General features: G+C 39.1%; 1 protein-coding gene across 4 annotated transcripts in view; it reads left to right on the top strand.

The window, feature by feature from the left end:
- Positions 1–22,990, top strand: part of TAFA2 (TAFA chemokine like family member 2) — a 483,266-nt gene that overhangs the window by 73,956 nt on the left and 386,320 nt on the right. The window contains exon 1 of one of the 4 annotated variants that reach the window (XM_082742524.1): positions 11,334–11,357. The exons of the other annotated variants lie outside the window; for them this stretch is intronic. Within the exon in view, the coding sequence (XP_082598650.1) occupies positions 11,353–11,357 (5 nt within the window). The 5' untranslated portion in view covers positions 11,334–11,352. Of the gene's footprint in view, positions 1–11,333; positions 11,358–22,990 lie in introns of those variants that run through there. 4 annotated transcript variants of the gene reach the window in all.

Raw genomic sequence — 22,990 nt, 5'->3', positions numbered from 1 at the left:
CCTGGGATCATGACCTGAGCCAAAGGCAGAGGCTTTAACCCACTGAGCCACCCAGGTGCCCCCTTAATTGAATTTTAGAGCAGATTTCATGATAACTAGTATTATTTAAAAAGTGATTGTAAAACAAATCACCGTGCGAATGCAAAAGTGGAAATGGAAGCTGGTATGTGAAGTAATGATTATTTTTGCCTTTTCCACATTGCTATGGCTTTCTGTGTGTTTGGGTATGTGTGTGTGTTTCAGTTACTCACAAGAGACTGGTAAATATGTCTTGAGGAAGGGATTGGGGATGCTTAGTTGTCAGGAAAATCATCTTCGTGTTTCTCTCCTTTTTATAATCATTCTCATTCCTCTTTCTATTGTGCAAGGTTTTCTTTCATTTAGGAAAATACTTTTTTTAAAGATTTTATTTATTTATTTGACAGAGAGAGACACACAGAGTGAGAGAAAGAACACAAGCAGTGGGAGTGGGAGATGGAGAAGCAGGTTTCCCGCCAAGCAAGGAGCCAGACACAGGTCTCAATCCCAGGACCCTAGGATCATGACCTGAGCCAGAGGCAGATGCTTAACGACTGAGCCACCCAGGTGCCCCAAGTAACTCATTTATATGTACAACAGAAAACAGGTACAAGGCTGTTCATGTCAGTGCTACTTAAGGAATAACCTGGAAAATAACCCAGATGCATATCAGTAAGAAGATAGGTAAACTGTGCTATATTCATAGTAAAATATGACATAGTATGAATAAAGCACAGCATTTATAAATATGAATGGATCTTAGCAATATAATACTAAGTAAAAACATGTTCTGAAAAACCATCTACAACACCGCTTTTATAAAGTTGAAAACAACTAAATTATCTCTTAAATACAGGGAGATGTAGTAATTTTGTATAACAAGGTTATCAAGGGAATTATGAAGATGAAATATAGTACGGTTTTTGTCTCAGATCTGGAGTCAAAAGGATTGTCATATGAGGTGACCACGTAGCTGAACATGGGCTGTGATCAGAGTGTTCTTATTTATTTTGGGTAAGGAGATTCATGGTTCCTACTTACTTTAAGAAAAACGGTGAAATAAATGAATAAATTAAAGTGGGTCACAATTACCAATAGTGAGAGTATGTTCCGAGCCAGGCTAGGGTTATGAGTAATTGGGTAATCCAACTTTGTGCACCTGAGTAAAGAGAAAAAAGTGAAGTAGTTCCCAAAATATATGAATATTAATTAAGTTTAGTATTTAACCATATTTTAGTAGTTCACTATATTAACATCGTCAAGATTAGGTACTTGAAGTGATAAGCATGTAAATGATTGCCTAAACATATCTGTTAGAAAGATGCAGTGTCTTGGGTTGAATTTGCTGGGTCAGTATGTAGAATTTGAGATCTAAATGTCTTCTTTCCTAAAACTCCTTTCCTAAAATTCACAGTGGATTATATTTAGAAAACAAAATTGGAAGCATCTGAGAATAGCAAAATTAAATTTATTGTGAGTTACTGTAAATATAATACAATACAAATATAACGTGGCATAGACCAGATCTAAAACACAAGAACTAATCAATAAAGGGATAGGAATTTCAGCTTACAAAAATAACTGGCAGTTTTTAGAATTTGGCTATACTGTTTTATAATGAAACAGGGATATTTATTCACATCTATATTAGTTGCTAGAGCTACCATAGCAAAATACCACACACTGGTTGGCATAAACAATAGAAATCAAATTTTCCACAGTTCCGGAGACCAGAAGTCCAAGAGGATGTTCGCGTGTTTGGTTTTGAGGCCGCTCTCCTTGACTTAATGGCCACCTTCTTGCTGTGTCCTCACATGGCCTTTCCTCTGGTTATACATATCCTTGGAACCTCTTTTTCTTAAAAGGACACCAGTCATATTAGAATAGCCCCCTCCCCACCACATTTTAACTTGATCACCACTTCAAATAAGTTATCTCCAAACGTGGTTACCTCCTAAGGTATTAGAGGTTGGGATTTGAACATAGGAATTTTGGTAGAACAGCCTATAACAACATCCTTTTCTGTGACTGTGATTCTTGTAGTGATTGCCTACTCTTTTTTAGGCCCTATTCTAGGTGTGGGGTAGAGCAGGAAAACTTACAGCCTATGTCTCACAGTGGACATGACGAGGCAGCAAGGACCAAAAATTAGAGGAAAAGTTTTATGATAAAAATTTGCTAATGCTGGGACGCCTGGGTGGTTCAGTTGGTTGGGCGACTGCCTTGGGCTCAGGTCATGATCCCGGAGTCCCGGGATCGAGTCCCGCATCAGGCGCCCAGCTCCATGGGGAGTCTGCTTCTCCCTCTGACTTTCTCACTCATGCTCTTTCTCACTATCTCTCTCTCAAATAAATAAATTTAAAAAAAAAGATTAAAAAAAATTTGCTAATGTCATAATCCCTAAATTCCTGTCCTTTTTTACTAAGGGCTGTAGGCTCCTCTCTTAATTGTTTGGAAGAATTAACTGCTTAAATAAAGAAATCCCTGTGGCGGCTGACTCTACAGTCTAGAGCATGCTGTTTGGAGTTGAGCATAGGAGAGCTGCTTAGTTGTAAAAGAACGTCCATAATTAGAAGCATCAGTCACCTTGACAATTGGCTGTGGACTCTGTTTGGAAGATTGTGTTTTCTCTGCCAACAAGGTCTTACTTCATGCCTGAGGTGTATCGCTAATTGTGATCACGCAGGCCTCTTGCACCCTAGTTAGTGTTAGGTGTTCTAGAAGATGGCTACCTATCCCTTTTGAGATGCTCCTCAGTCCCTCAAAGGGAAATAGGAGCAAGTCACACAGCACATACTGGAAGTCTCAAGAATATCCTCCAGTTTTTAAAAGATGAACTTTAGTATTATTGTGTCATAGTCCAAAAACCAAATATTCTAAACACTCTACTTGTTTGACAACACAGTGGCCTTCCTACAGGAAAGAGATGATGTTGCAGAGATGGAGACTAATGACTTAGACAATATGGAAGTTCTCACACCTAACAAATACTAGTATTCTATGGCAGGCAAGGTGGTTTCCCAACAAAGGGGTCCTCAGGGCTCGCTTACCCCCATCCTATAGCAACCAAGAGGGCAATTTTCAGCATGATAGAAGCCTAGGTATAGATCCCATCTTTGGCCAACACGGTAAGGTTCACTTCTGGCTGCAAGTGCTTGTTTGAAATGGTATAAGCAGTTCAGCAAAAGATTTAATTACTTTTTAAATTTAATTACCTTTGCCAAGAATAGGCAGAATTGGGGATGCCTGGGTAGCTCTGTTCATTAAGTGTCTGCCTTCATCTTGGTTCATGATCCAAGGGTCCTGGGTTCGAGTCCCATAGTGGGCTCCTTGCTCAGCAGGGAGCCTGCTTCCCCCTCTGCCTGCCACCCCACCTGCTTGTACTCTCTCTCTGATAAATAAATGAAATCTTAAAAAAAAAAAAAAAGAATAGGCAGAGTTGGGATAGCATCTGTGAGGTCATGAAGCATCCCTGCTCTTCCCCACCACTCAGCTCTGCCTTCTCCGTCACATCAAAGTTTATCTTTTGAATTTGTCATTTTATGTTTTGAAAGAAAATGGCTTCAGATGTATTGTCCTCACATCAGTGCCCCAAACAGGGAGGGCGGAGGGGAGGTAGGGGAGCTTTGCCTTTTCTGTCTTGTCTTTTCTAAGTCAAGGGAACAAAATTTTCCTAGAAGCCCCCCAGAAAACTTTTTGCATCTTTTAAAAAAATTCAATTTCTTTAAGCCAAAAACAAAACCCTAAAATAGTTTACCCATTTCTCCAATCCTCCACCCCCTCCATCTGGCAATCACCAATCTGTTCTCTATATCCCTGAGCTTGGTTTATTTGCTTTTTTTCCTAGTTTTACATTTAAGAGAGATCTTATGTCATTTGTCTTTCTCCGACTGATTTCACTTAGTTTAAAACCCTCAAGTTCCATCCATGTTGTTACAAACAGCAGGATTTCATTCTTTTTTTTTTTTTTTACAGCCTAATATTACTTCATCATATAGATAGATAGATAGATAGATAGATGTATAGCTATATGTATATCACAATTTCTTTATCCATTCATCTATTGAGGGACACTTAGATTGTTTCCATGTCTTGACCATTGTAAATAATGCTGCAGTGATGATGGGGGTGCATAGATGTCTTCAAATTTTTTTTTTAAGATTTTATTTATTTATTTAATGGAGAGAGTGAGAGAGCACACAAGAAGGGGGAGCAGCAGACAGAGGGAGAGGGAGAAGTAGGTTCCCTGCTTCTCCCTGCTTGGGAGCCCAATGCAGGGCTTGATTCCAGGACCCTGGGATCATGACCTGAGCCAAAGGTGGACACTTCACTGACTGAGCCACCCAGACACCTCTGAATATATGTCTTCAAGTTAGTGTTTTCATTTTTCTTTGGATAAATATGCAGAAGTGGGATTGCCAGATCATATGATAGTTGTACTTTTAATTAAAAATTTTTATGGAAGTATGGTTGACATACAGTGGTTTTTGAGTTTATGGTACATGACATAGTGATTTGACAGTCCTGTACATTACACAATGTTCAACGTAAGTCTAGTTACCATCTGTCACCATACAGTGTTACTAAAATATTGTTGACTATATTCCCTATGCTGTACTTTTCAATTCCTTGACTTATTTATAACTGGAAGTTTGCACCTTCTAATCTCTTCCACCTGTCTCATCTCTTCTGTACTCCCTTCCTGTCTGGCAGCCACCAGTTTGTCCTCTGTGGTATGAGTCTGTTTCTGGGTTTATTCTTTAGATTCCACATTTAAATGAAATCATATGGTATTTGTCTTTTTCTGACTTATTTCACTTAACATAATACCCTCTAGGTCTATTCATGTTGTCACAAATGGCAAAATCCCATTCCTTTGCAGGTCTGAGTAATAGCTCATCATGGATTTATACATCACATCTTCTTTATCCTTTTATTTGTCAGCACTTAGTTTACTTCCATATAAATTGGCTAGTATAAGTAATATAACTAATGTAGGAGTGCATATATCTTTTTGAATTACGTTTTCCTTTTCTTTCTTTCTTTTTTTTTAATTTTGTAGTGGAGTTACTGGATACGAAAAACCATTGCCAAGACTTATGTAAGAAGTTTACCACCAATGATTTCTTCAGGGAGTTTTATGGTTTTCAGGTTTTACATTCAAGTCCTTAACTCGTGGTTTAACTTGGTTTAATTTTTGTGTATGGTATAAGTTAGGGGCCCGGTTTCATTCTTTTGCATGTGGCTGTCCAAGTTTCCCAGCACAATTTATTGATGAAACTGTCTTTTCCCCATTTTATATTCTTAGCTCCTTTGTCACAAATTAATTGACCATATATGAGTGGGTTTATTTCTGGGCTATCTATTTTGTTCCATTGATCTATGTGTCTGTATGTTATGCCAATACAGTACTAAGTAATGCTTTAATTACATAGCTTTGTAATGTTGTTTGAAATCAAAGATGTGATGCTTTTAACTTTGTTCTTTATCAAGAAAGAAGTGATCTTTTGTTGTTCCATACAAATTTTAGGATAGTTTGTTCTATTTCTTTGAAATCTGCAATTTGGAATACCTCTAAATTTTGTGAAAGTCTAATCAGTTATTTTTCTTTTTTTCATATACAGTCAAAAGAAAGAATATCTACTTTTATTTAAAAATGTGGTTGGATGTTATTTTCCAAGATTAGCTAATATAGTCTTCCCCTCTCCATATTATTTTTGTTATTCTCTTGATTTTATTTGGGAGGCTAGACCACAGAAGGATGCAGAGAACAGAAGCAAACTATTTCCCTGAAGTTGAGGCATCTAGAAGAGAGGGGGCTGTTGGGGATGAGCATGGAGGAACACCTGGCAGTAACCTCCTTGGGCCAATGATCAAGGGCAAGGACCATGGCTCTCTGAATAGATTCCATTGCACATGAATGGCATTCGAGGATCAGATTCACCTGCTGTTCGCTATGTTTTGGTATAATTAAGGTGTCTCTGCAGCAGAGAAATTTGACATAACCTTGGGGAACCAGGAGTTTGGGGAGGGCAGGTGAGGGTAGATGAGGGGCTAGCTACATCTTTATATTTGCTGAGATGTTTCTGTCACACTGTTAATGAAACCTCAATATAAAAAAAGCAGTATTACTTGCCCATCGGAGTTTATGGTCTAGGGTTTAGAACTGACACTGTGTTGTCCCTGTGTTTTAGTTTCGTTACAAGGGCCTCTGCTAACAAGGGCTGAGGAAGATTGAGCTGCAGCCTGGCTTGATCCAAGGCTGGAGACTCATGCCCTGTAAAAATCTTATACAGCTCTTGTAAGATGCTGTCATAAATGGAAAAAGAAATCAGTATGATGTGAAATACCAGTCTTCTGCAGCAGCATAAAGATGATCTGCTATATAAACTTGGAAAATGGGGGCCTCAGGAGGGAGGCATATACACTCTTGGTACAGTGGGAAGTTAACTGCTGTTCCTTTGTAGTTTGAGGACCGATCAAGGTGAATTCATTCGCTTCTCTTCAAGGCTTGAGATTAAAATAAAAATGGAACATAGCCAGATTATAGGGAAGGCATTACTGAAAGGAGGTCAATATTTTAAGAAAATATTGAAAAAGGAAGGTGGTGTTAATTCTTAAAAATTTGGCCTTCGCCTAAATGACCAAAATGGCCCTGCATTTTAGTTAATCCGTGATGATCAGCCTGTGTTCACTAAAGTGAGGCCCTTGAATTAGAATATATCCCAGATAAGAATGATGACAAAAATGAATAATAAAAGTAAAATTCTCAGAGGGATATTTGGAGATTATTAGAGTTATGAATCATACTAAGAAAAACAATCCATATTAGTGAAACAGTGACAATTGATATGAATATGCCTGGTAATATTAAGTAGTGGTTAAAATCTTGGGCTTTGGATTCAGGTTGATTCTGATTCAAAAGCTGGCTCTATCGTTTAGTATCTATCTGTGTGAGGCTGGCAAAGGTACTTTGCCTTTCTGTAAAATGGGAACATAAGCATAGTTCTGCAGTATCGTTACAGATAGTAAATCTGAGCACACATTCCATGTGCCTGGTAATAGCAATAATTTATATTAAAAGTTTAGTAATTGGAGGTTTAGCATGATAAAAACATGTTTTTTTTGGTTGGTTTAACAAAATATCTTTATTGAGATGTTTTGATTTTTGCATTATCTAAACAATCCTCTTACTCATTAGAAATGATTGATACTTGACAAAAACTTCCATATGGCTTTTCACAAAGTATGGCCAACCAAAAAAAAAAAAGTCATGAAAAGATTGTGAATGATAAAATGAATTCTTTAAACAATACACTTTATGGCTTAAGCAAAATTTAAAAAAACAATGTAATGCCCTCTCGTACATGCTAATGATGGTATTAATGAAATAAACACTGCAGTGATTTATTTATATTCTATTTAGTAGCGTTCTTGTTTCAGTCATCCAGGAGATTTTTAACAAAATGAAATAGGGGGCTTTTGTATGCTAAAGAAGGAAAGAAAAAGTTATTATGAATTTGCACTGAGGAAAATATAAAGACAGGAGAGTTAAGATGTCCAGTAATATGAGCCTAATGAACTAATTCTTCTTCCAGGCCTCCTGTTTCCATTTCCTCTCTGAATGCAAGCCTTGCTTGAGAAAATAATTGTAGTTTATTAAGTCAGAATCCTGAAACCATTGAGGTCCCTGGACTAAAATTAAGACAACACGGCTTTAAAAATTCTTCAGAATTCACTGCATTACTTTCATCTTCAAGACAGAATGTGATTTATTTGGAAAAATCAAGGGCAAATCATCTTAGGACTCAGAGAGCATTTATGTGATGTTTCCTTTTGCCCCTTTGAGGAAATGGTATCCCCCCCCCCCCACTAGCTTTCTGAGTTCTGATGTCCCCCACCCCCTATTCTCAGCACTTTTTTAAAGAAAATACTAGAGACATTTTTATGCTGTGGCCCAAACTTCAGAGTGACCTAAATTTATGTTTTGCTTTTAACTTTTTACTAATGACTTTTATTAGCAGTGATGGATAGAGAGTGACTCTTAACAGTAAGAATATGACAGCAAAAATCAATGCATGAGACTTCAGAAAGCAAAATCTTCCTTGTTAGGGATTTCCACTTGGTCTTCGTCAGTGAAGGGGACACCTGAGAGTGTGGTCATGTGTTGGTAAAGGAGGGGTCTCCTTTCATGGGAGATTTTTTTTTCCTGGATTCAAAAGATAGGGTGATCTTTTGGAACTGTAACCATCCACTGTGGTAAAATGAAGCTCTTTTTCAAGTATCTCCATTGCTGCTGCTCTTCCTGACAGTGAAGCTATTTTAACTTTTAATTTGCTGAAAGGCAAATAAGGCAGCTGTCTTCACAGTAGGAAGTTAGGGGTGAGTGCTGGAGAAACAGTTCTCTCTTCATGTAAATTAAAGGAGAACAGACTACAGAAAGTTAGCTGGTGCTCTACAGACGCTCCCCATGCAGGCCAGAATGCCATCTTCAGTGATTCTCTTAGGCTTCCCTTTAATTTGCTGAAGCCATCAGATCTGAGGACAGATTTTAGCTTGGACAGTATTGAGCAGTCCTTCACTTTTGCCTCTTTTCCACCTTCCCAACCACCAAAAACCAGAAGAGTTTCTGGGTGATGTCTGAATTGAGGATTCTGCTTAGTGTTTTCATTAAACCTTTATTCTTTTCTCGATGATATTCCTTTTTATCGAAGCTTTTCTCTAGAGGAATAGAAGCCCATGTAACAAGAACGAAGATGGCACCTATTTTTTTTTTTTTTTTTTTTTTTATTAAAGAGGAGCTGTGTTAGCAACTTGGTCAACAGTGCATGTGATCCGCTAATGGCTGCAGCTCCTGATGATCCCTTTTGATGTTGCCCTCTAAAGGTCTCATCAGAAAGCATTACTCTCTGCATTATCCCCTTCTAACTTCTGGTGGTTTTGTTTTATTTGGCTATTGATTGGTATTACACATCCCTCTTAATGCTAACATTAGATGATGCTGTATAAGAGCACTTAGTGGAAATTACTGCAGAAAGGTAGAAAGTTCATTAAATAGTTTGAACTATGTGTCTGGGCTACATCATCAGCTGAATACATGTTCTAACTATAGGACTGATTGGGAGGTTTGCTCAGTTGATTCATTTACCTTATCTCTGCTCTACGTTTTGTCATTTGTAGGGTGACATGCATTATTTAGATGAATGCAAAACTACCCTTTGTACTCAATATAATACATATTTAATGGTTAATGATTGTATAGAAAATCTCAAGCAGAGGAATGAAAATGTTTCCCTTTGGTTATCATTATCAATTTACTTCTGAACTAATTAAAAATATCATCATCCTTGTCAAAAATGGACAAGAAAACAAAGAGTTATTAAGAATTTGCTTTTCCCTTGGTGAAATATATTATCAATAATCATTGCAGTCTATAATGCTTGTGGTTTGGCATGATGTATTAATTTGTGCTGATTTAATGGTTTAGAAAGCATTTTCATTTTATCCATTTTGTTTTTGATTTTCTCTTCTGGGGACACACATCTTCTATAAATGAGTTTGCATTGTGATTATCCTACTGAACCTATATGGTGTAAGGACGAATACAAATTAAGAGTCTTCATTTTCTCTGTTGAAAATAAGAGAAGGAACTTCTTTTTACCTTTTTCCTAGACCATTTCCTTTAGAAAACTGGTAAGTACTTTCTTCTCTCTTTGAACTGTATATAAATCCTTCTGAGAATGAAATGGGCCTTCCCTCACATTCAGGACCCAGGAATCTCTCTTCCTCAAGGACCTGTGAGTCTCTCTCTCTCTCTCTCTTTTTTTTTTTTTTTTTTTTAAAGATTTTATTTATTTATTTGAGAGAGACAGAGAGAGAGATTACAAGCAGGCAGAGAGGCAGGCAGAGAGAGAGAGGGGGAAGCAGGCTCCCTGCTGAGCAGAGAGCCCGATGCGGGACTCGATCCCAGAACCCTGAGATCATGACCTGAGCTAAAGGAGAGGCTTAACCCACTGAGCTACTCACGGGTCCCATGTGAGTCATCTCTTCGCAATGTAAACATTAAGGAGATAGTGCTCTTCAGTCCTGGTGTCTTTGGAGGGTAGGAGCCCAACTTTGGTGGGAATCTTGCACCAAGTTGGAAAACTACCTCCTGTTTTTATAAAGATAGGAGGAGTTTGTTTCTCTTCTGGATAAAGCCAATTACATAACACACATGGTCACCCCAAGTACCATGTAAATTTAAGATGAACTATGTGTGACAGATGGTGCCGTCAAGTTCTCTTACCTGAGGACTAGTTGTGGCTTATCTTGAAATTAGATCTGTAGTGAATCTTATCTGCTTGTCTGTATACAAGAATAAGATTTCCTTCCATCTTCGCCATGTCTTTGTGGACTGCCTGTGATGTGCATTTCATCCTGGTTTAGTATTAATTCAGAAATAGGAGTTTTTTGTTGTTGTTGTTGTTGTTTTCTCTACTCCCTTTGGTAAGAAGATTTCTGAGTTGGGAGAAGATTTTGTTTTACATTTTGTTTCCCCAACAATGGTCCCTGTATTATAGAAAGTAACAAGTTGACCAACTTAAGCCTTTAGATGTGCTGGGTCTTTCCTTCTTTAATCAGATGTTCAATTCAGAGAGAACCCTCTTGGCTAAAATCACTGAGGATTAATCAGCATTATGTAAAAAGAAAACAAGACTGTTTCATTTGCATTTTTTGCAGAAGAAATGCATTCCAAATTCAACTGTGAGAGCTATTGTGAAGATAGAATTAGCTAAGTGGCACATTTGTCACTTTTTCTTTTAATTATTACTTAATAAATTCTCTCAAAAAATCTATTTATAGGCTAATGTTATTCTATTAAAGTGATCACTATTCATTTTAAATATCACTTGCTTTCAATTATATTATTTGTAGGATCCTGCAAAATGTTAAACTTGGCATTGCTAACTCAAAGGTGACTGGTGGCACAGGAATGATTTATGCCTCTGGAATTGCAGAGGTCCAAAAATAGGGCTTGATGTTACATTAATATGTAGTGCGGTACACAGGCACAATAGGGTTAGAGGAGGATGGAGTTTCATCCCTAACTCTTGGTTTTCTTGCTTTTGTCTCTGAGTCTGAGCAGCACTGGAATAATTAGGCATTGCTCATTTGTCATTTGTATCATTTCCTATCAGTGCATACCATCCTGCCCGGCCAGCTCCCAGGTGCTTATGAGGAAGCATGTGGTCTGTAAAGAGCCGTTCTGCACATCTCTGGTTGCTGTCTTAATTTGAAGATATCCTTTGTAAATTGGACCAGACAATAACAGACTGTGGCTGCTAGGTTCTGATGGGGTAAGTGTGCAACTTTGACCTTAGGATGAGATCAGAAATGAAAGTGGCCAGCTAGATATACAACAAATGTTACAGATTTTAAGAAGGTTATTTCAGTTAGCAAGGTGAATGCTAGCAGTTTTGGACAAACAGCATTTTTGAAGGAATGGCAGATATTTGGATTGGTGTCCCCTCTGGTTGGATGTTTCTGATTTCAGCTGTCATAAGTGTGAGATGGGCAGTGTTGCCAGATGCTTTTCTTCAACTTTTCGAAGTATGAACTTGATTCACATGAGTGGATGTCATGTCACTGACTTCACATGTCTGCTGTCAACAGGGCTAGATGTTGCATGAGTACAAAGGTGTGCTGTAGAAAGAGAAACCAAGGCTAGTACCATTCAAGGAATGTAGGAATTGGGTACTTTTTCTCTCCTGATGGACGGATTGGGGTAGACTGTTGATAAGACAGACAAGAAAGAGATGGGCCAACCCTGCTCAAAACATCTCCCCCAATCCCTGACTACCTTAATGGAATCCATGAGGTTTATACATGGAAACTATAGGTCTGCCTAAATATGATGAGCTCCTAGCTTAGTTTTTCTCCACCAGAATATATTTGATTATATGGTTTTTTTTTTTTTTTTAATCTGTATCTTTAAGTCAATGAGGCAGTAGGGTCCAGGGTACGTTACTGTCTTATCATGAAGGAATTGCTTCGATTTCTAGGTAGCTCTGGAGTTCTCTAAAGCCAGAGTACTTTGGAACTGATTTGACACTGTTGTTTAATAGGTAGCTCAGCTCTTGGAGTTTCCTGGAAATGATCTCAGGGATCACATCAGCAATATTTTACATCCCTGTAATGGCTTCCGTGTGGCTGCGGGGTAACAATGTGGAACACGTTATACTAGTCACCAGCTGCCAATTTAAAACACACTGGGGAGAGTGATCTAATTTTCAGGGAGTATTAACTTGATCTTAATAGACGTTGATGTTTAATTTAATTGTGACCTTTAAGTTATACTTTTTAAAGAAAAATGTCTCATGTTTCCACAACATGAACTGTTGAAAAGTCAAGATACTGTGGCAGATTTTTTTAAATGGATCTAGAAAAATAACTTACATACAGCGATAGTTTCTACCTGAATCCTGTGTATTTTGTTCTAATCCAAATAATGACCCGGTAAATCTCCCCTGATTACCTACTTTAAACTCAGAGAAAATATCATCAAGGGAGGATGAAGCACTGGTATGAGAATGGGAAGAACATATTTCTCTTACATTCTTAAAGTTAATTATACAGCAAGAGGAAATTTGCTCCCCCCAGCTCACCTTCAGCCTTTTAACCAGGCAAACTCTTACTTGTCCTTCAAAACCCATTAGAAATGTTGCCTTTCATGTGTGTGAATTTTTTTCAACCTTTTGTACAACCCACAAGCAGAGCTGATTACTCTCTCACCACTTATACCTAGAGTAGGCACTCAATAAATATTTAACAAAAAATGAGAAAAATGAGTGGGCTCTTAAACAGATTTCAGAAACAGTCCATCCTCAGGTGTTGAAGTAGAACTCTCTCTGGAGGGTGGTGAAGGTGTGTGCACCTTAGTGGACTGTTCTTGCAGAAGCTGAACAGAGGGTCCTTCAACTCATCAGCTATAGCTCTTCCTTCAAACTTACTTGCATTCCATAGTGCTTTGTTTTTCAGGATAAAAAAGAGGTCTGGGTTTATGGAAGAACTAACTCAACCTAAGGAAATTTGATAACCAAGTATTGCATGATGAGTGTGCATCTCCAGGTAAATACAAAACACCTTCAAGTGTAGGTTCAAATTCATGATAAGCATAATTATGGATCTGAGGTATGTCACGGTTTTTGCACCTTGAGACTTTATTGACAAGATGGTCTGATAATTTGATGTTCTCTACAACACTGTATTTGTCAGCTCCATTAGTCAAGTGGATGTTGACTCTTAGGGATCTCAAGTGAGTAGGGTTATTGTCAAGGAACCTAGTCTGTGGAGTGCTGACTCTTTAAGCGGTGCTTACATTTGAGGGATCTCTTCGAATCCTTGTGACTTTCCCGGATCTTGGTTTATTGTAGAGCACTGATTTGTTACTGTTATTGGATAATCTGGGACTATCCTAGGCCATTTCTGCATTGTGAGGGTCTGGTGCATGGGTATGTGAGTGTCTGCATGTATGACTACTGTCTTTGTCCTTTTGGGCTTCCATAGCAAAATACCATAGACTGGGTGACTTCAGCACCCCCTCCCCCCTGCCCAGTTCTGGTGCCTGAAAGGCTGAAATCCGGTTTCTGGCATGGTTCTGTTCTTAATAAGTTCCCACCTTCTGGTTTAGTCTTCTGGTAACCTCACATAACAGAGAGAGAACAAGCTCTTGTGTTTCTTATCAGGAAACTAATCTTGTTTATGAGGGCTCTACGCTCAGGTCCTAATCACTTCCCAAAGTCCTCACCTCCTAATACCATCACATTGGGGGTTAGGATTTAAACAAAGGAATGGGGGGGCATTGATATTTAGTCCATGATAGGTTGGTCTAAAAGCATCCCAAATAAATAGTGTTCTATAGGAAATTGTAGGATGCAGCTTGTCACAGTGATTAAGACCCTTTTTTCTGAAGTATCTCACCATTTGCATCACTTTCTAAGCCTTCTTTTCCTCAGGGCCTGTGGGAGTTAAAATAGTACCTTCCTTTAGGTTGCCACAGGCATTGCGCTTCATCTCTAAAGAGTATCACACATATTGTAATATATGTGACTGGCACCCCACAGTTGGAAGAACACGAGTGTGTAGCCACTACCGGGAGACCTGGTTGCTTATGAGAATCGACAAGTCATTGCGCAGAGTGTGGCATTCAGGGCGTGCCCAACAAAGTGATCTCCTTCATTGTTATAGGAAGGTTCCCACCATTCTTTTAAGAATACTGGAGGGGATAAGAGGTAGAGTATGCTTATAACAAACAATATTTTAAAGTGATGCCAATGGGTGAGTAAAGGATTGAAAATAGTCTGCTCCATATATCATTGCTAGAGTCTGTATTTAGAAGTCAGCATGTTGGCGAGAAACCCCAGACCAAACTGTATAAATGTATAATTACGTTGATGCTTCTTGCGTTTGAAGGTGGTTTTCTATCTGCAAGTCCTGCTTTCTGAAACGTCAGTTCTTTAGGATATAACTTTCACTAGAGGTAAAGAAATTAACGGAATAGGCCTCTGAAATAGTGATGTCCAGGGCCTTCCTTACAGACGGGGAATTGACTTTCTGGGTTCTTCCGAATTTTACTGACTCCTAATAAACCTATAGTTCTTAAACAACCTGCTTATCTTGTTTACTCATCCACAGCAGATTGAAAGATCAAACTTGAAGGGGCCTGTGCACGTGTAAAGCTACTATTATGCGGTGTTAATGGCATAGGCAGTGACATAAGGGGAATAATTAGAAGGTTGACCTGGAGGGGCAAAAAAGAAAATGAAAAAAAAAAAAAGAGAAGTCTCTGTATTAATGATTAAGACATTAAGAAAATATATTCCATTTTTTATGTTAAAAGGAAAATTCACATCTAAAATTCATTCCCGGGGCACCTGGGTGGCTCAGTGTGGTGAGCCTCTGCCTTTGGCTCAGGTCATGATCTCAGGGTCCTGGGATTGAGCCCCACATCGGGCTCTCTGCTCTGCAGGGAGCCTGCTCCCCGCCCCCCCCCCCCGCCTGCCTCTCTGCCTACTTGTGATCTCTGTCCGTCAAATAAATAAATAAAATCTTAAAAAAAAAAGACATTAAGAAAATATATTCCATTTTTTATGTTAAAAGGAAAATTTACATCTAAAATTCATTCCCCTTTTATGATCATTTATTGGCTAAAACATAGTCTAAATGAAGAAATAACTTGAGTAGCTAACAGGAGACCACATGATAGGGTGAAGACATAGGGGCTGACCTTAGACTGGGTTCATTCCAGGTTTGCCGCTTACACTTAGGGATGTGGGCAGATTACTTAACGCCGTGAGTTTCAGCTGGCTTTCTTATGTATGAAGTATCAGAAGTGATACTTCCACCATGCAGGGGTGTTGTGAGGCCGGGACATCATGTATGTACAGCATAGCCAGCAAGGGCTTGGCGCCTTGCTGTTTGATATATTATTTGCCTCCTTATCAATTTGGTGAAATTTATTTATCTAAATAAGTTTAGATAAATAAATTTATTAGTAATAATAATAAAACAATATAATAATAAATATGATAATAAAAGAATATAATAAATAATAATAAATAATCCCATTCACAATGAGGTTTCAGTACATTGCTTTTTCTCTGATTAGAAATTTATAATGAGGACGCCTGGGTGGCTCAGTTGGTTAAGCAGCTGCCTTCGGCTCAGGTCATGATCCCAGCGTCCTGGGATCGAGTCCCACATCGGGCTCCTTGCTCAGCGGGGAGCCTGCTTCTCCCTCTGCCTCTGCCTGCCATTCTGTCTGCCTGTGCTCGCTCTCTCTCCCTCTCTCTGATAAATAAATAAAATCTTAAAAAAAAAAAGAAATTTATAATGAACATTTCAAATGATAACTGGTCATTGAATTTAGTAATTATAAACTTTGAATGATCTAGTTACTGTGAAAAGCCTGCAGATGGGAATCTGTAGGAAAGTACAAAGGTGGCCTGAGAATCTTTAAACTATTTGTTTTGTAGTCTTGTGAGGTTTCTGGAATGTTATGACTCTCCGGTATGAAGAAGGAAAGATAAATTTTATTTATTGTCAGTGCTACCGAAGTTAAGAAGACTGATAGCATTCTTGTGTTAAATGCACTTTTAATATAGTTTGGATAATGTTTCTGGCCTGTGTTACAATTTACTTATTTTTTCACTTTCTCCTAGGTGGTTCTTGTCATTATTATATATCTTATTGATTTGGAGGATGTTCTAGAGGCTTACATTATTGATTAGGCAGAGTGTTTCTTTATTTCGTGATTTACCAGTTTTTGTTCCTTATATTATCATTACCAGTAGAATCACATTGAAAAGACCTGCAGATCCTTTTCTATTACAGAGTATTTAGTCTTTTATGACATGTACTGGATGCAAGAATTTTATGAGAGCTGCTTGATTCTTTTAAATTTATCTAAAATATGCCATCTGCTTTGTAACCTCAAGTGATCTTATGGTTTATTAGATTTATTAGGCAAACATTTAATGTGTAAATATAATTTAATAAGATTCCCATAGCTTCCTAATTAGGCTTTAATTTCTGCCACTAGAGTTAAATCCACTAAAATGTACATAGCTCTCTAAGTCCTAATAATATCTCTGAATGTTAACTGGTCAAATAGGAATTTGTATTTTGGTTCAATTTCAATTTTAATATCTTAAGTCTCTGTTGGATTCTGATATCAGATCACTACATGAAAGAGATGATTTTTGAAGTTTGGAGAATATTTTATAAGCCAGGACTAATTCTGTGGCAGGTGACAGAGAACCTCAACTCAAATTAGCTTAAAAAGAATTGTTTAGCTAAGTACCTTGGAAGAATATTGGGCAAATCTCAGAACTGGAGGAAGAGATGCAAGAAGTAGGGTTTTAATGTGTGGAACCAGGGACTCAATGATGGCAGAAACCTATTTCTGCCTATTTTTACCCATGTGTCTATTACATGTTCTGTTTTATAAGGATTTTTCCGTATGTCAAGGGACATGGCCATGGCAGCCCAAGCTGAGCAACACCACTGGACCAACAACTTCATTCTCTTTTTGTCCATTTGTTGGTTCCAGGGAAGATTGTAATTGGCCAGGTCAGTGAGATGGGGGTGATGGGAAGGTTTGCTGGGGTAGGTCAAGGACAAGCTCAGTCAGTCACTCTTGAACATTACTGCACATTTGATGAGTGTTACAAACTTCTGCAGGTAAATTTCTATGCACGAATGGCTCTGTTGATAACTTTTATGGTGTTAGTTCATTGGTCTTTCCTTAGAAGTTTGGACTTCAAATGAAGAACCTCTGTGATAAAATGTTGAGGTGATGCAATTCATTGTTGAAATCAAATTTGAAATCAAATTTTCATTTCTGAAGTATGAAATTCTTTCCACTGGAGAAAAAGAGAGAGAGAGAGAGAGAGAGAGAGAGAGAGAGTATGTATATCTTCAATAGAATTGAAGGATATATCTCCTTGTATTATAGGGAATGTAAAAGTTTTATTATCTGGGGATCGAGTTCCCAAGCTTAAAACATCTTTAAGCTTCTATGACAAAGCAGGTTCCCTGAATGGTGAACACAGTTGAGAACTTTTCTCACACTGGTAATTGGATTTGCCATAGAGAGGAAAAGAGGAATCCCAGGTCTAATAATTCAGGCTTCTCCATGAAACTCAGAATGGGCTATAGTGACTGGGAGGGGACAGAAGAACCTTCCCTCACTGAAAAGAGATAGGGTCTGCCTGCACTGCTGCGGTGCCCCTGAAACCAGCCTCCTGTCTTCCACTCTTGCTGCCTTATTAGTTCTTTCTCACACAGCAAACAAAGTGATCATTTCACACGTAATCAAGCAGATGGGTCAGTACTGTTCACTGACCAGTCCCTGTGCTATAATATTTAACCTGATTTATAAACCAAGCTCTGGTTCCTCCCTGTTTCCCCACCTTAGCCTATGCCAATTGCCCCTCTGCCTTTGACTGAGGCTTCCATTCCATGCATGGGCCAAGCCTTACGGTTTTTCCACCAGTATTGTGTCAGTCTAAGTGGGTGTGGTTTTTTTTTTTTGTTTGTTTGTTTAGATTTTATTTATTGAGGCAGAGTGAGAGGGCTCTCCAAGGGTGGGGAGAGACAGAGAGACAGAGAGGGAAAAGTGGAGTCCCCATTGAGCAGGGAGCCTGATGTGGGACTGGGTCGCAGGACCCCAGGGTCATGACCTGAGCTGAAGGAAGACACTTGACTTCCTGAGCCACCAGGCCTCCAGTACAAGCTGTGAGATTAAATTTGTTTGTTGACTGTCTCTCTCCCTTTTACATTATAAGCATTGTGCAGTCAGGTATCATGTCTGTTTTGTCCACACAGTGCTTGGGACATAATTCTTAATAAAGGCTTTTTAAATAATCAGTGAAGGCACAGGAAGAGAATAGTGCTCTTTTTTTTTTAATAAATTATTTATTTTCAGAAAAACAGTATTTATTATTTTTTCACCACACCCAGTGCTCCATGCAATACGTGCCCTCCATAATACCCACCACCCGGTACCCCAACCTCCCACCCCCGCGCCACTTCAAACCCCTCAGATTGTTTTTCAGAGTCCATAGTCTCTCATGGTTCACCTCCCCTTCCAATTTACCCCAACCCCCTTCTCTCTAACTCCCCATGTTCTCCATGCTATTTGTTATGCTCCACAAATAAGTGAGACCATATGATAATTGACTCTCTCTGCTTGACTTATTTCACTCAGCATAATCTCTTCCAGAATAGTGCTCTTAAGAAATAGCTGATAGTGGAGTCAGACAGAGGTACGCGTGCAAAAAGCACACCCAACTGCACAGCTGCCCAGGGTGTGAGGCCCTGTGATTTCAGGCACGTGCCCTTGAGGACGAGCAGAGACCCACGCACCTCCCGGCCCCGCAGCCCCTGAGTGCATCCATGTGATGCTGGGGAGGCCTGGTGAGCAGGACTGTCTGGTGGACTGGGGAGCCGTGTGCACATTGCCAGTGAGTGACAAGCTAATTCGTGTGTGCCCATGTGTTAACACTAGCTCCACAGGCAGATTTGGCTTCATTTGTAATATTGAGTTATCATTATTGAAATATTGGAAATTGCATTGTACACTTGGAAGTTTCTTCACTTAAAACAGTTTAAAGAGATGCCTGGGTGGCTTAGTTCATTAAACCTCTGTCTTCAGCTCAGGTCATGATTCCAGGGTCCTGGGATGAGTCCTAAATTGGGTTCCCTGCTCAGCAGGGAGCCTATTTCTCTCTCTCCCTCTGCCCCCCCCCTCCAACTCGTGCGCTCTCTCTCGCTCTCAGTCTCACTCTTTGTCTCTCTCAAATAAATCTTAAAAATATCTTAAAGATCATTTACCCTCTTCTGGGAATACATACAAAAAGGAAGACAGTTGCAATTGGGGTTATAATCCTGGATGCCGAATTTAGTAAGCCCTTTTTAAATGAACTATTTTTTTTAAAGGTTTTTTAAAAAAAATTATTTATTTGACAGAGATCACAAGTAGGCAGAGAGATAGGCAGAGAGAGAGGAGGAAGCAGGCTCCCTGCTGAGCAGAGAGCCCGACACAGGGCTCGATCCCAGGACCCTGGGATCAGTTACCTGAACTGAAGGCAGAGGCTTTAACCCACTGAGCCACCCAGGCACCCCTAAATGAACTATTTTTTTAGCTAATATTTTGCATCCCCCACCCACCATGAATAGAACTATGTTGAGCTACACATCTTTTTACTTTAACTTAAAAAAAAAAACCCAAAAAACCGACTTTTCTTTTTGATTCAGGTATAGTTAGAGCTCCTTCACCTTTCCACTGTTGTCTCTATAATACTTAAGTCATTTTAGTGTTTGTATTATTGGTGACGTGTGGATGCTTGACTTTTGAAGGAGCACATCTCAGTCTGAGCAACATCTTTGGCATGAAGATAGGCATTCCTGGACCCAGCTGGGAAGTTGGACTGTGCTTAAAGATACTAAAATCTTATCCCCAAATAAGAGAACCAAAAGTCACCCCTTTGTTTTTCTTGATAATAACATCCTGCTAGTTTAATGATAGTAGGAAATGATAATGTAAAAAGGTATTAAGGAAGATACGGCAATATAGGGAGGCATTTTCCTAATACCAGTTTTTGTAAAGTTTGCCCTTTGAACCTGATCTGTAATGCTCTTTTTTGTAGAACTCTGTTCATCTTTTAGATTTCATTTTAAAGATCTCATCTTTCAAGAGGCTTTCTAAGATAGGCTAGTTTGCAAAGACTGGCTCATACTTGAGGATTTGCCAAAAAAGAATATACTTTGAGCCATGTTAGTTTTCTTTTGTGTTATATGAATCCAAAAAATAAGCAGCACAATGATACATGTGAGTTGAACAATACCATGGCAAGGATGGGGAGCAGATTCTTGGAACCTATGTTTTTTTCGGAGACCCACTGTGAGTTTCATAGAATCAGGTGTGAAGGACCCTTCAGGTAAGAGGGATTTTTGCCTTTTAACCTTTTTTAGGCTAGTGCAAGAGTTGGGTATATTGACTTAGGATTGGGGGTTGACCTTATTAAAAGAATTTCATTTGTGCTGTATCACTCAGATAAGGAGGCTGGGATCATCATTTCTTGCTGTACCACTTCTACAGTTTATTTACTGCTATGACCGCTGACCTTCGAAGATTTCAGTGTGTTGGGCTTGACCATGGTTTTCTAGACTTTTCCTAACCGTCCCCTTTATTCTCTACCATACTGCCATGTTTATTTTCCTCATACTTCAGATAACACTTATTTTAATTGTTTACTTGTTTCTTGATGGTCTACCCCTCATGATGTGAACTCCTTGCAGGTTGGCAATTATAATCCCTCTCTCAGGTGCTGCCTTAGCACGTAGCCCAGTGCATAACCCAGTGCCCGACACCTCCTTGCATTTCCTCCTCTCAGAGGATCACGCTTCTGACACTCTTGCAGTTGTAGGTATCATGAGGTAGGAAAGTTTTCTAAAAATGTGCAAGCCAGACACTTTGAGTACATCACTGAGATTCTGAGTAAGGCCTGGCCTTCAAGGGCTAGGGCCCAAGATCTGGGGGTAGGTAGGCAGGAATAATGGTACCATCACAAGCACCCTTAGCATTCGAAAAATGGGGCAATTAAGAAAAACCTGTTAATGGCTGAATTTCTACTGTTATTTCTGTCCTCATTTCCTGCAAATTCTAATACCTTTGAAACATACCTTCCTCTAATTTGTGTGATAATTGGGCCAATCTTCTAAGCAGTACGTCCCCGTAGTTTAGAGAACAGGATCTGGACTGAAGTGCCTGTGCTCCTGTCTCGGCTCTGTCCGTTTTGAGCTGTGTGATTTGTGGTGACTCTTTTTTGCTTGCCTGTTTTTATTTTAATTCCAGTTAGTGAGCATACAATGTTATATTAATTTCAGGTGTACAATAGACTGATTCAGCACTTCACACATCACTCTCCTCATCCCAAGTGTAGCCCTTCATCCCACCACCTGTGATACCTCCCCACCTTCCCTTCTGGTAAACATCCGTTCCCTGCAATTAAGAGTCTGTTTCTTGATCTGTCCCTCCCTCTCTCTCTTTCTCATTTCCCTTTGTTTGCTTTGTTTCTTAAATTCCACATATGAGTAAAATCATAGGGTATTTGTCTTTGACTGGCTTATTTCACTTAGCATGCCCTCTAGCTCCATCCACGTCATTGCAAAGGGCGAGATTTCATTCTTTTAAAGGGCTGAGTAATATTCCATTGTGTATGTGTGTCTGTATCACCTCTTTATCCACTCATCAATCAATGGACACTTGGGCTGCTTCTATAGCTTGACTATTGTAAATAAAGCTGCAGTAAACATAGAGGTGGAGGTATTGATGGTTTCTTAATCTTTCTGCTTTCAGTTTCTTCATTTTGAAAATGAAACTAATAGGATGTATTTTTACAAGGTTCTTATAAAGATGAAATGTTCCGGTGATCAGTGTGTTCAGAGCGGTATCTAGAAGAGAGTAAGCATTCAGCGTTACTCCACATGGATAAATTGGGGATAAAATTAAAGTTTATATTTAATTCTGTTTCTTTCCCATGTTGTGTATTCATTTGAAATTTCGAAAGGTAAACTAGTTTCTTTCTAAAATTCTTTTTAGGTAATGTCAGTAGCTACTTTAGCTAATGATACAGGTATTTTTCAAGTTAGGAGACATAACCCTGAGAAAGATGGGGCAGGTTGTCTCCTAGGTACTACATTTACGAATATCCATAGGAAGGAATTTCTAAAACATAAAAGTTCCTGAACAGAGGGGCACCTGGGTGGCTCAGTCAGTTAGGTGTCTGCCTTCAGCTCAGGTCTTGACCCTGCGGTCCTGGGATCAGGCCCTGCATCGGGCTCCCTGCTCAGCTAGGAGCCTGCTTCTCCTTCTCCTTCTGCTTCAACTCCCCCTGCTTCTGTGGTTTCTCTCTCTCTCTGTCAAAAAAATAAATAAAAATCTTTAAAAAGAAAAAAGTTCCTGAATGTATACTCAAAGCGATTGATATCTTTCAAAGTATTTACCCCTGGAGGATGCTGACATTTCAACCCTGCTGCCGTTGCTCAATACATGTTCAAATCTCCTTTTCTGGACTCCACTAAAGAGCAAATTTATACTCTTTACAAGGACATCTGCCTTTTTATTTTGTAGTGAAATCTTGTAGGTGCAAGATGCTATTACTTAATTTTATCATTCACCTGATTTATTGGACCTGACACCAAATAATTTGGTTCTTTAATCCACCCTCAGTTAGTGAACACGTGTGGCCCTCTAAGGACAGCCAAGAGTGTGATGTGTGCTTCAGTGATGTTGTCGAAGATGGAGTTGTTATAACACTGTGAACGCATGGCACCATCGTTGGGATATGGTGTTGTCCTGTGAAGTTCTCTCTTGGAGGAGAACAATACCTATTTGGATGTATAAGTTCTAGCAGTTATTATTTTT

The sequence above is a fragment of the Mustela nivalis genome, assembly GCF_964662115.1.
Source record: "Mustela nivalis genome assembly, chromosome: 7".
Taxonomy (NCBI): Eukaryota; Metazoa; Chordata; class Mammalia; order Carnivora; family Mustelidae; genus Mustela; species Mustela nivalis.
The sequence above is the reverse complement of the archived record's forward strand: the minus strand, read 5'-3'. Positions and strand labels throughout refer to the sequence as shown.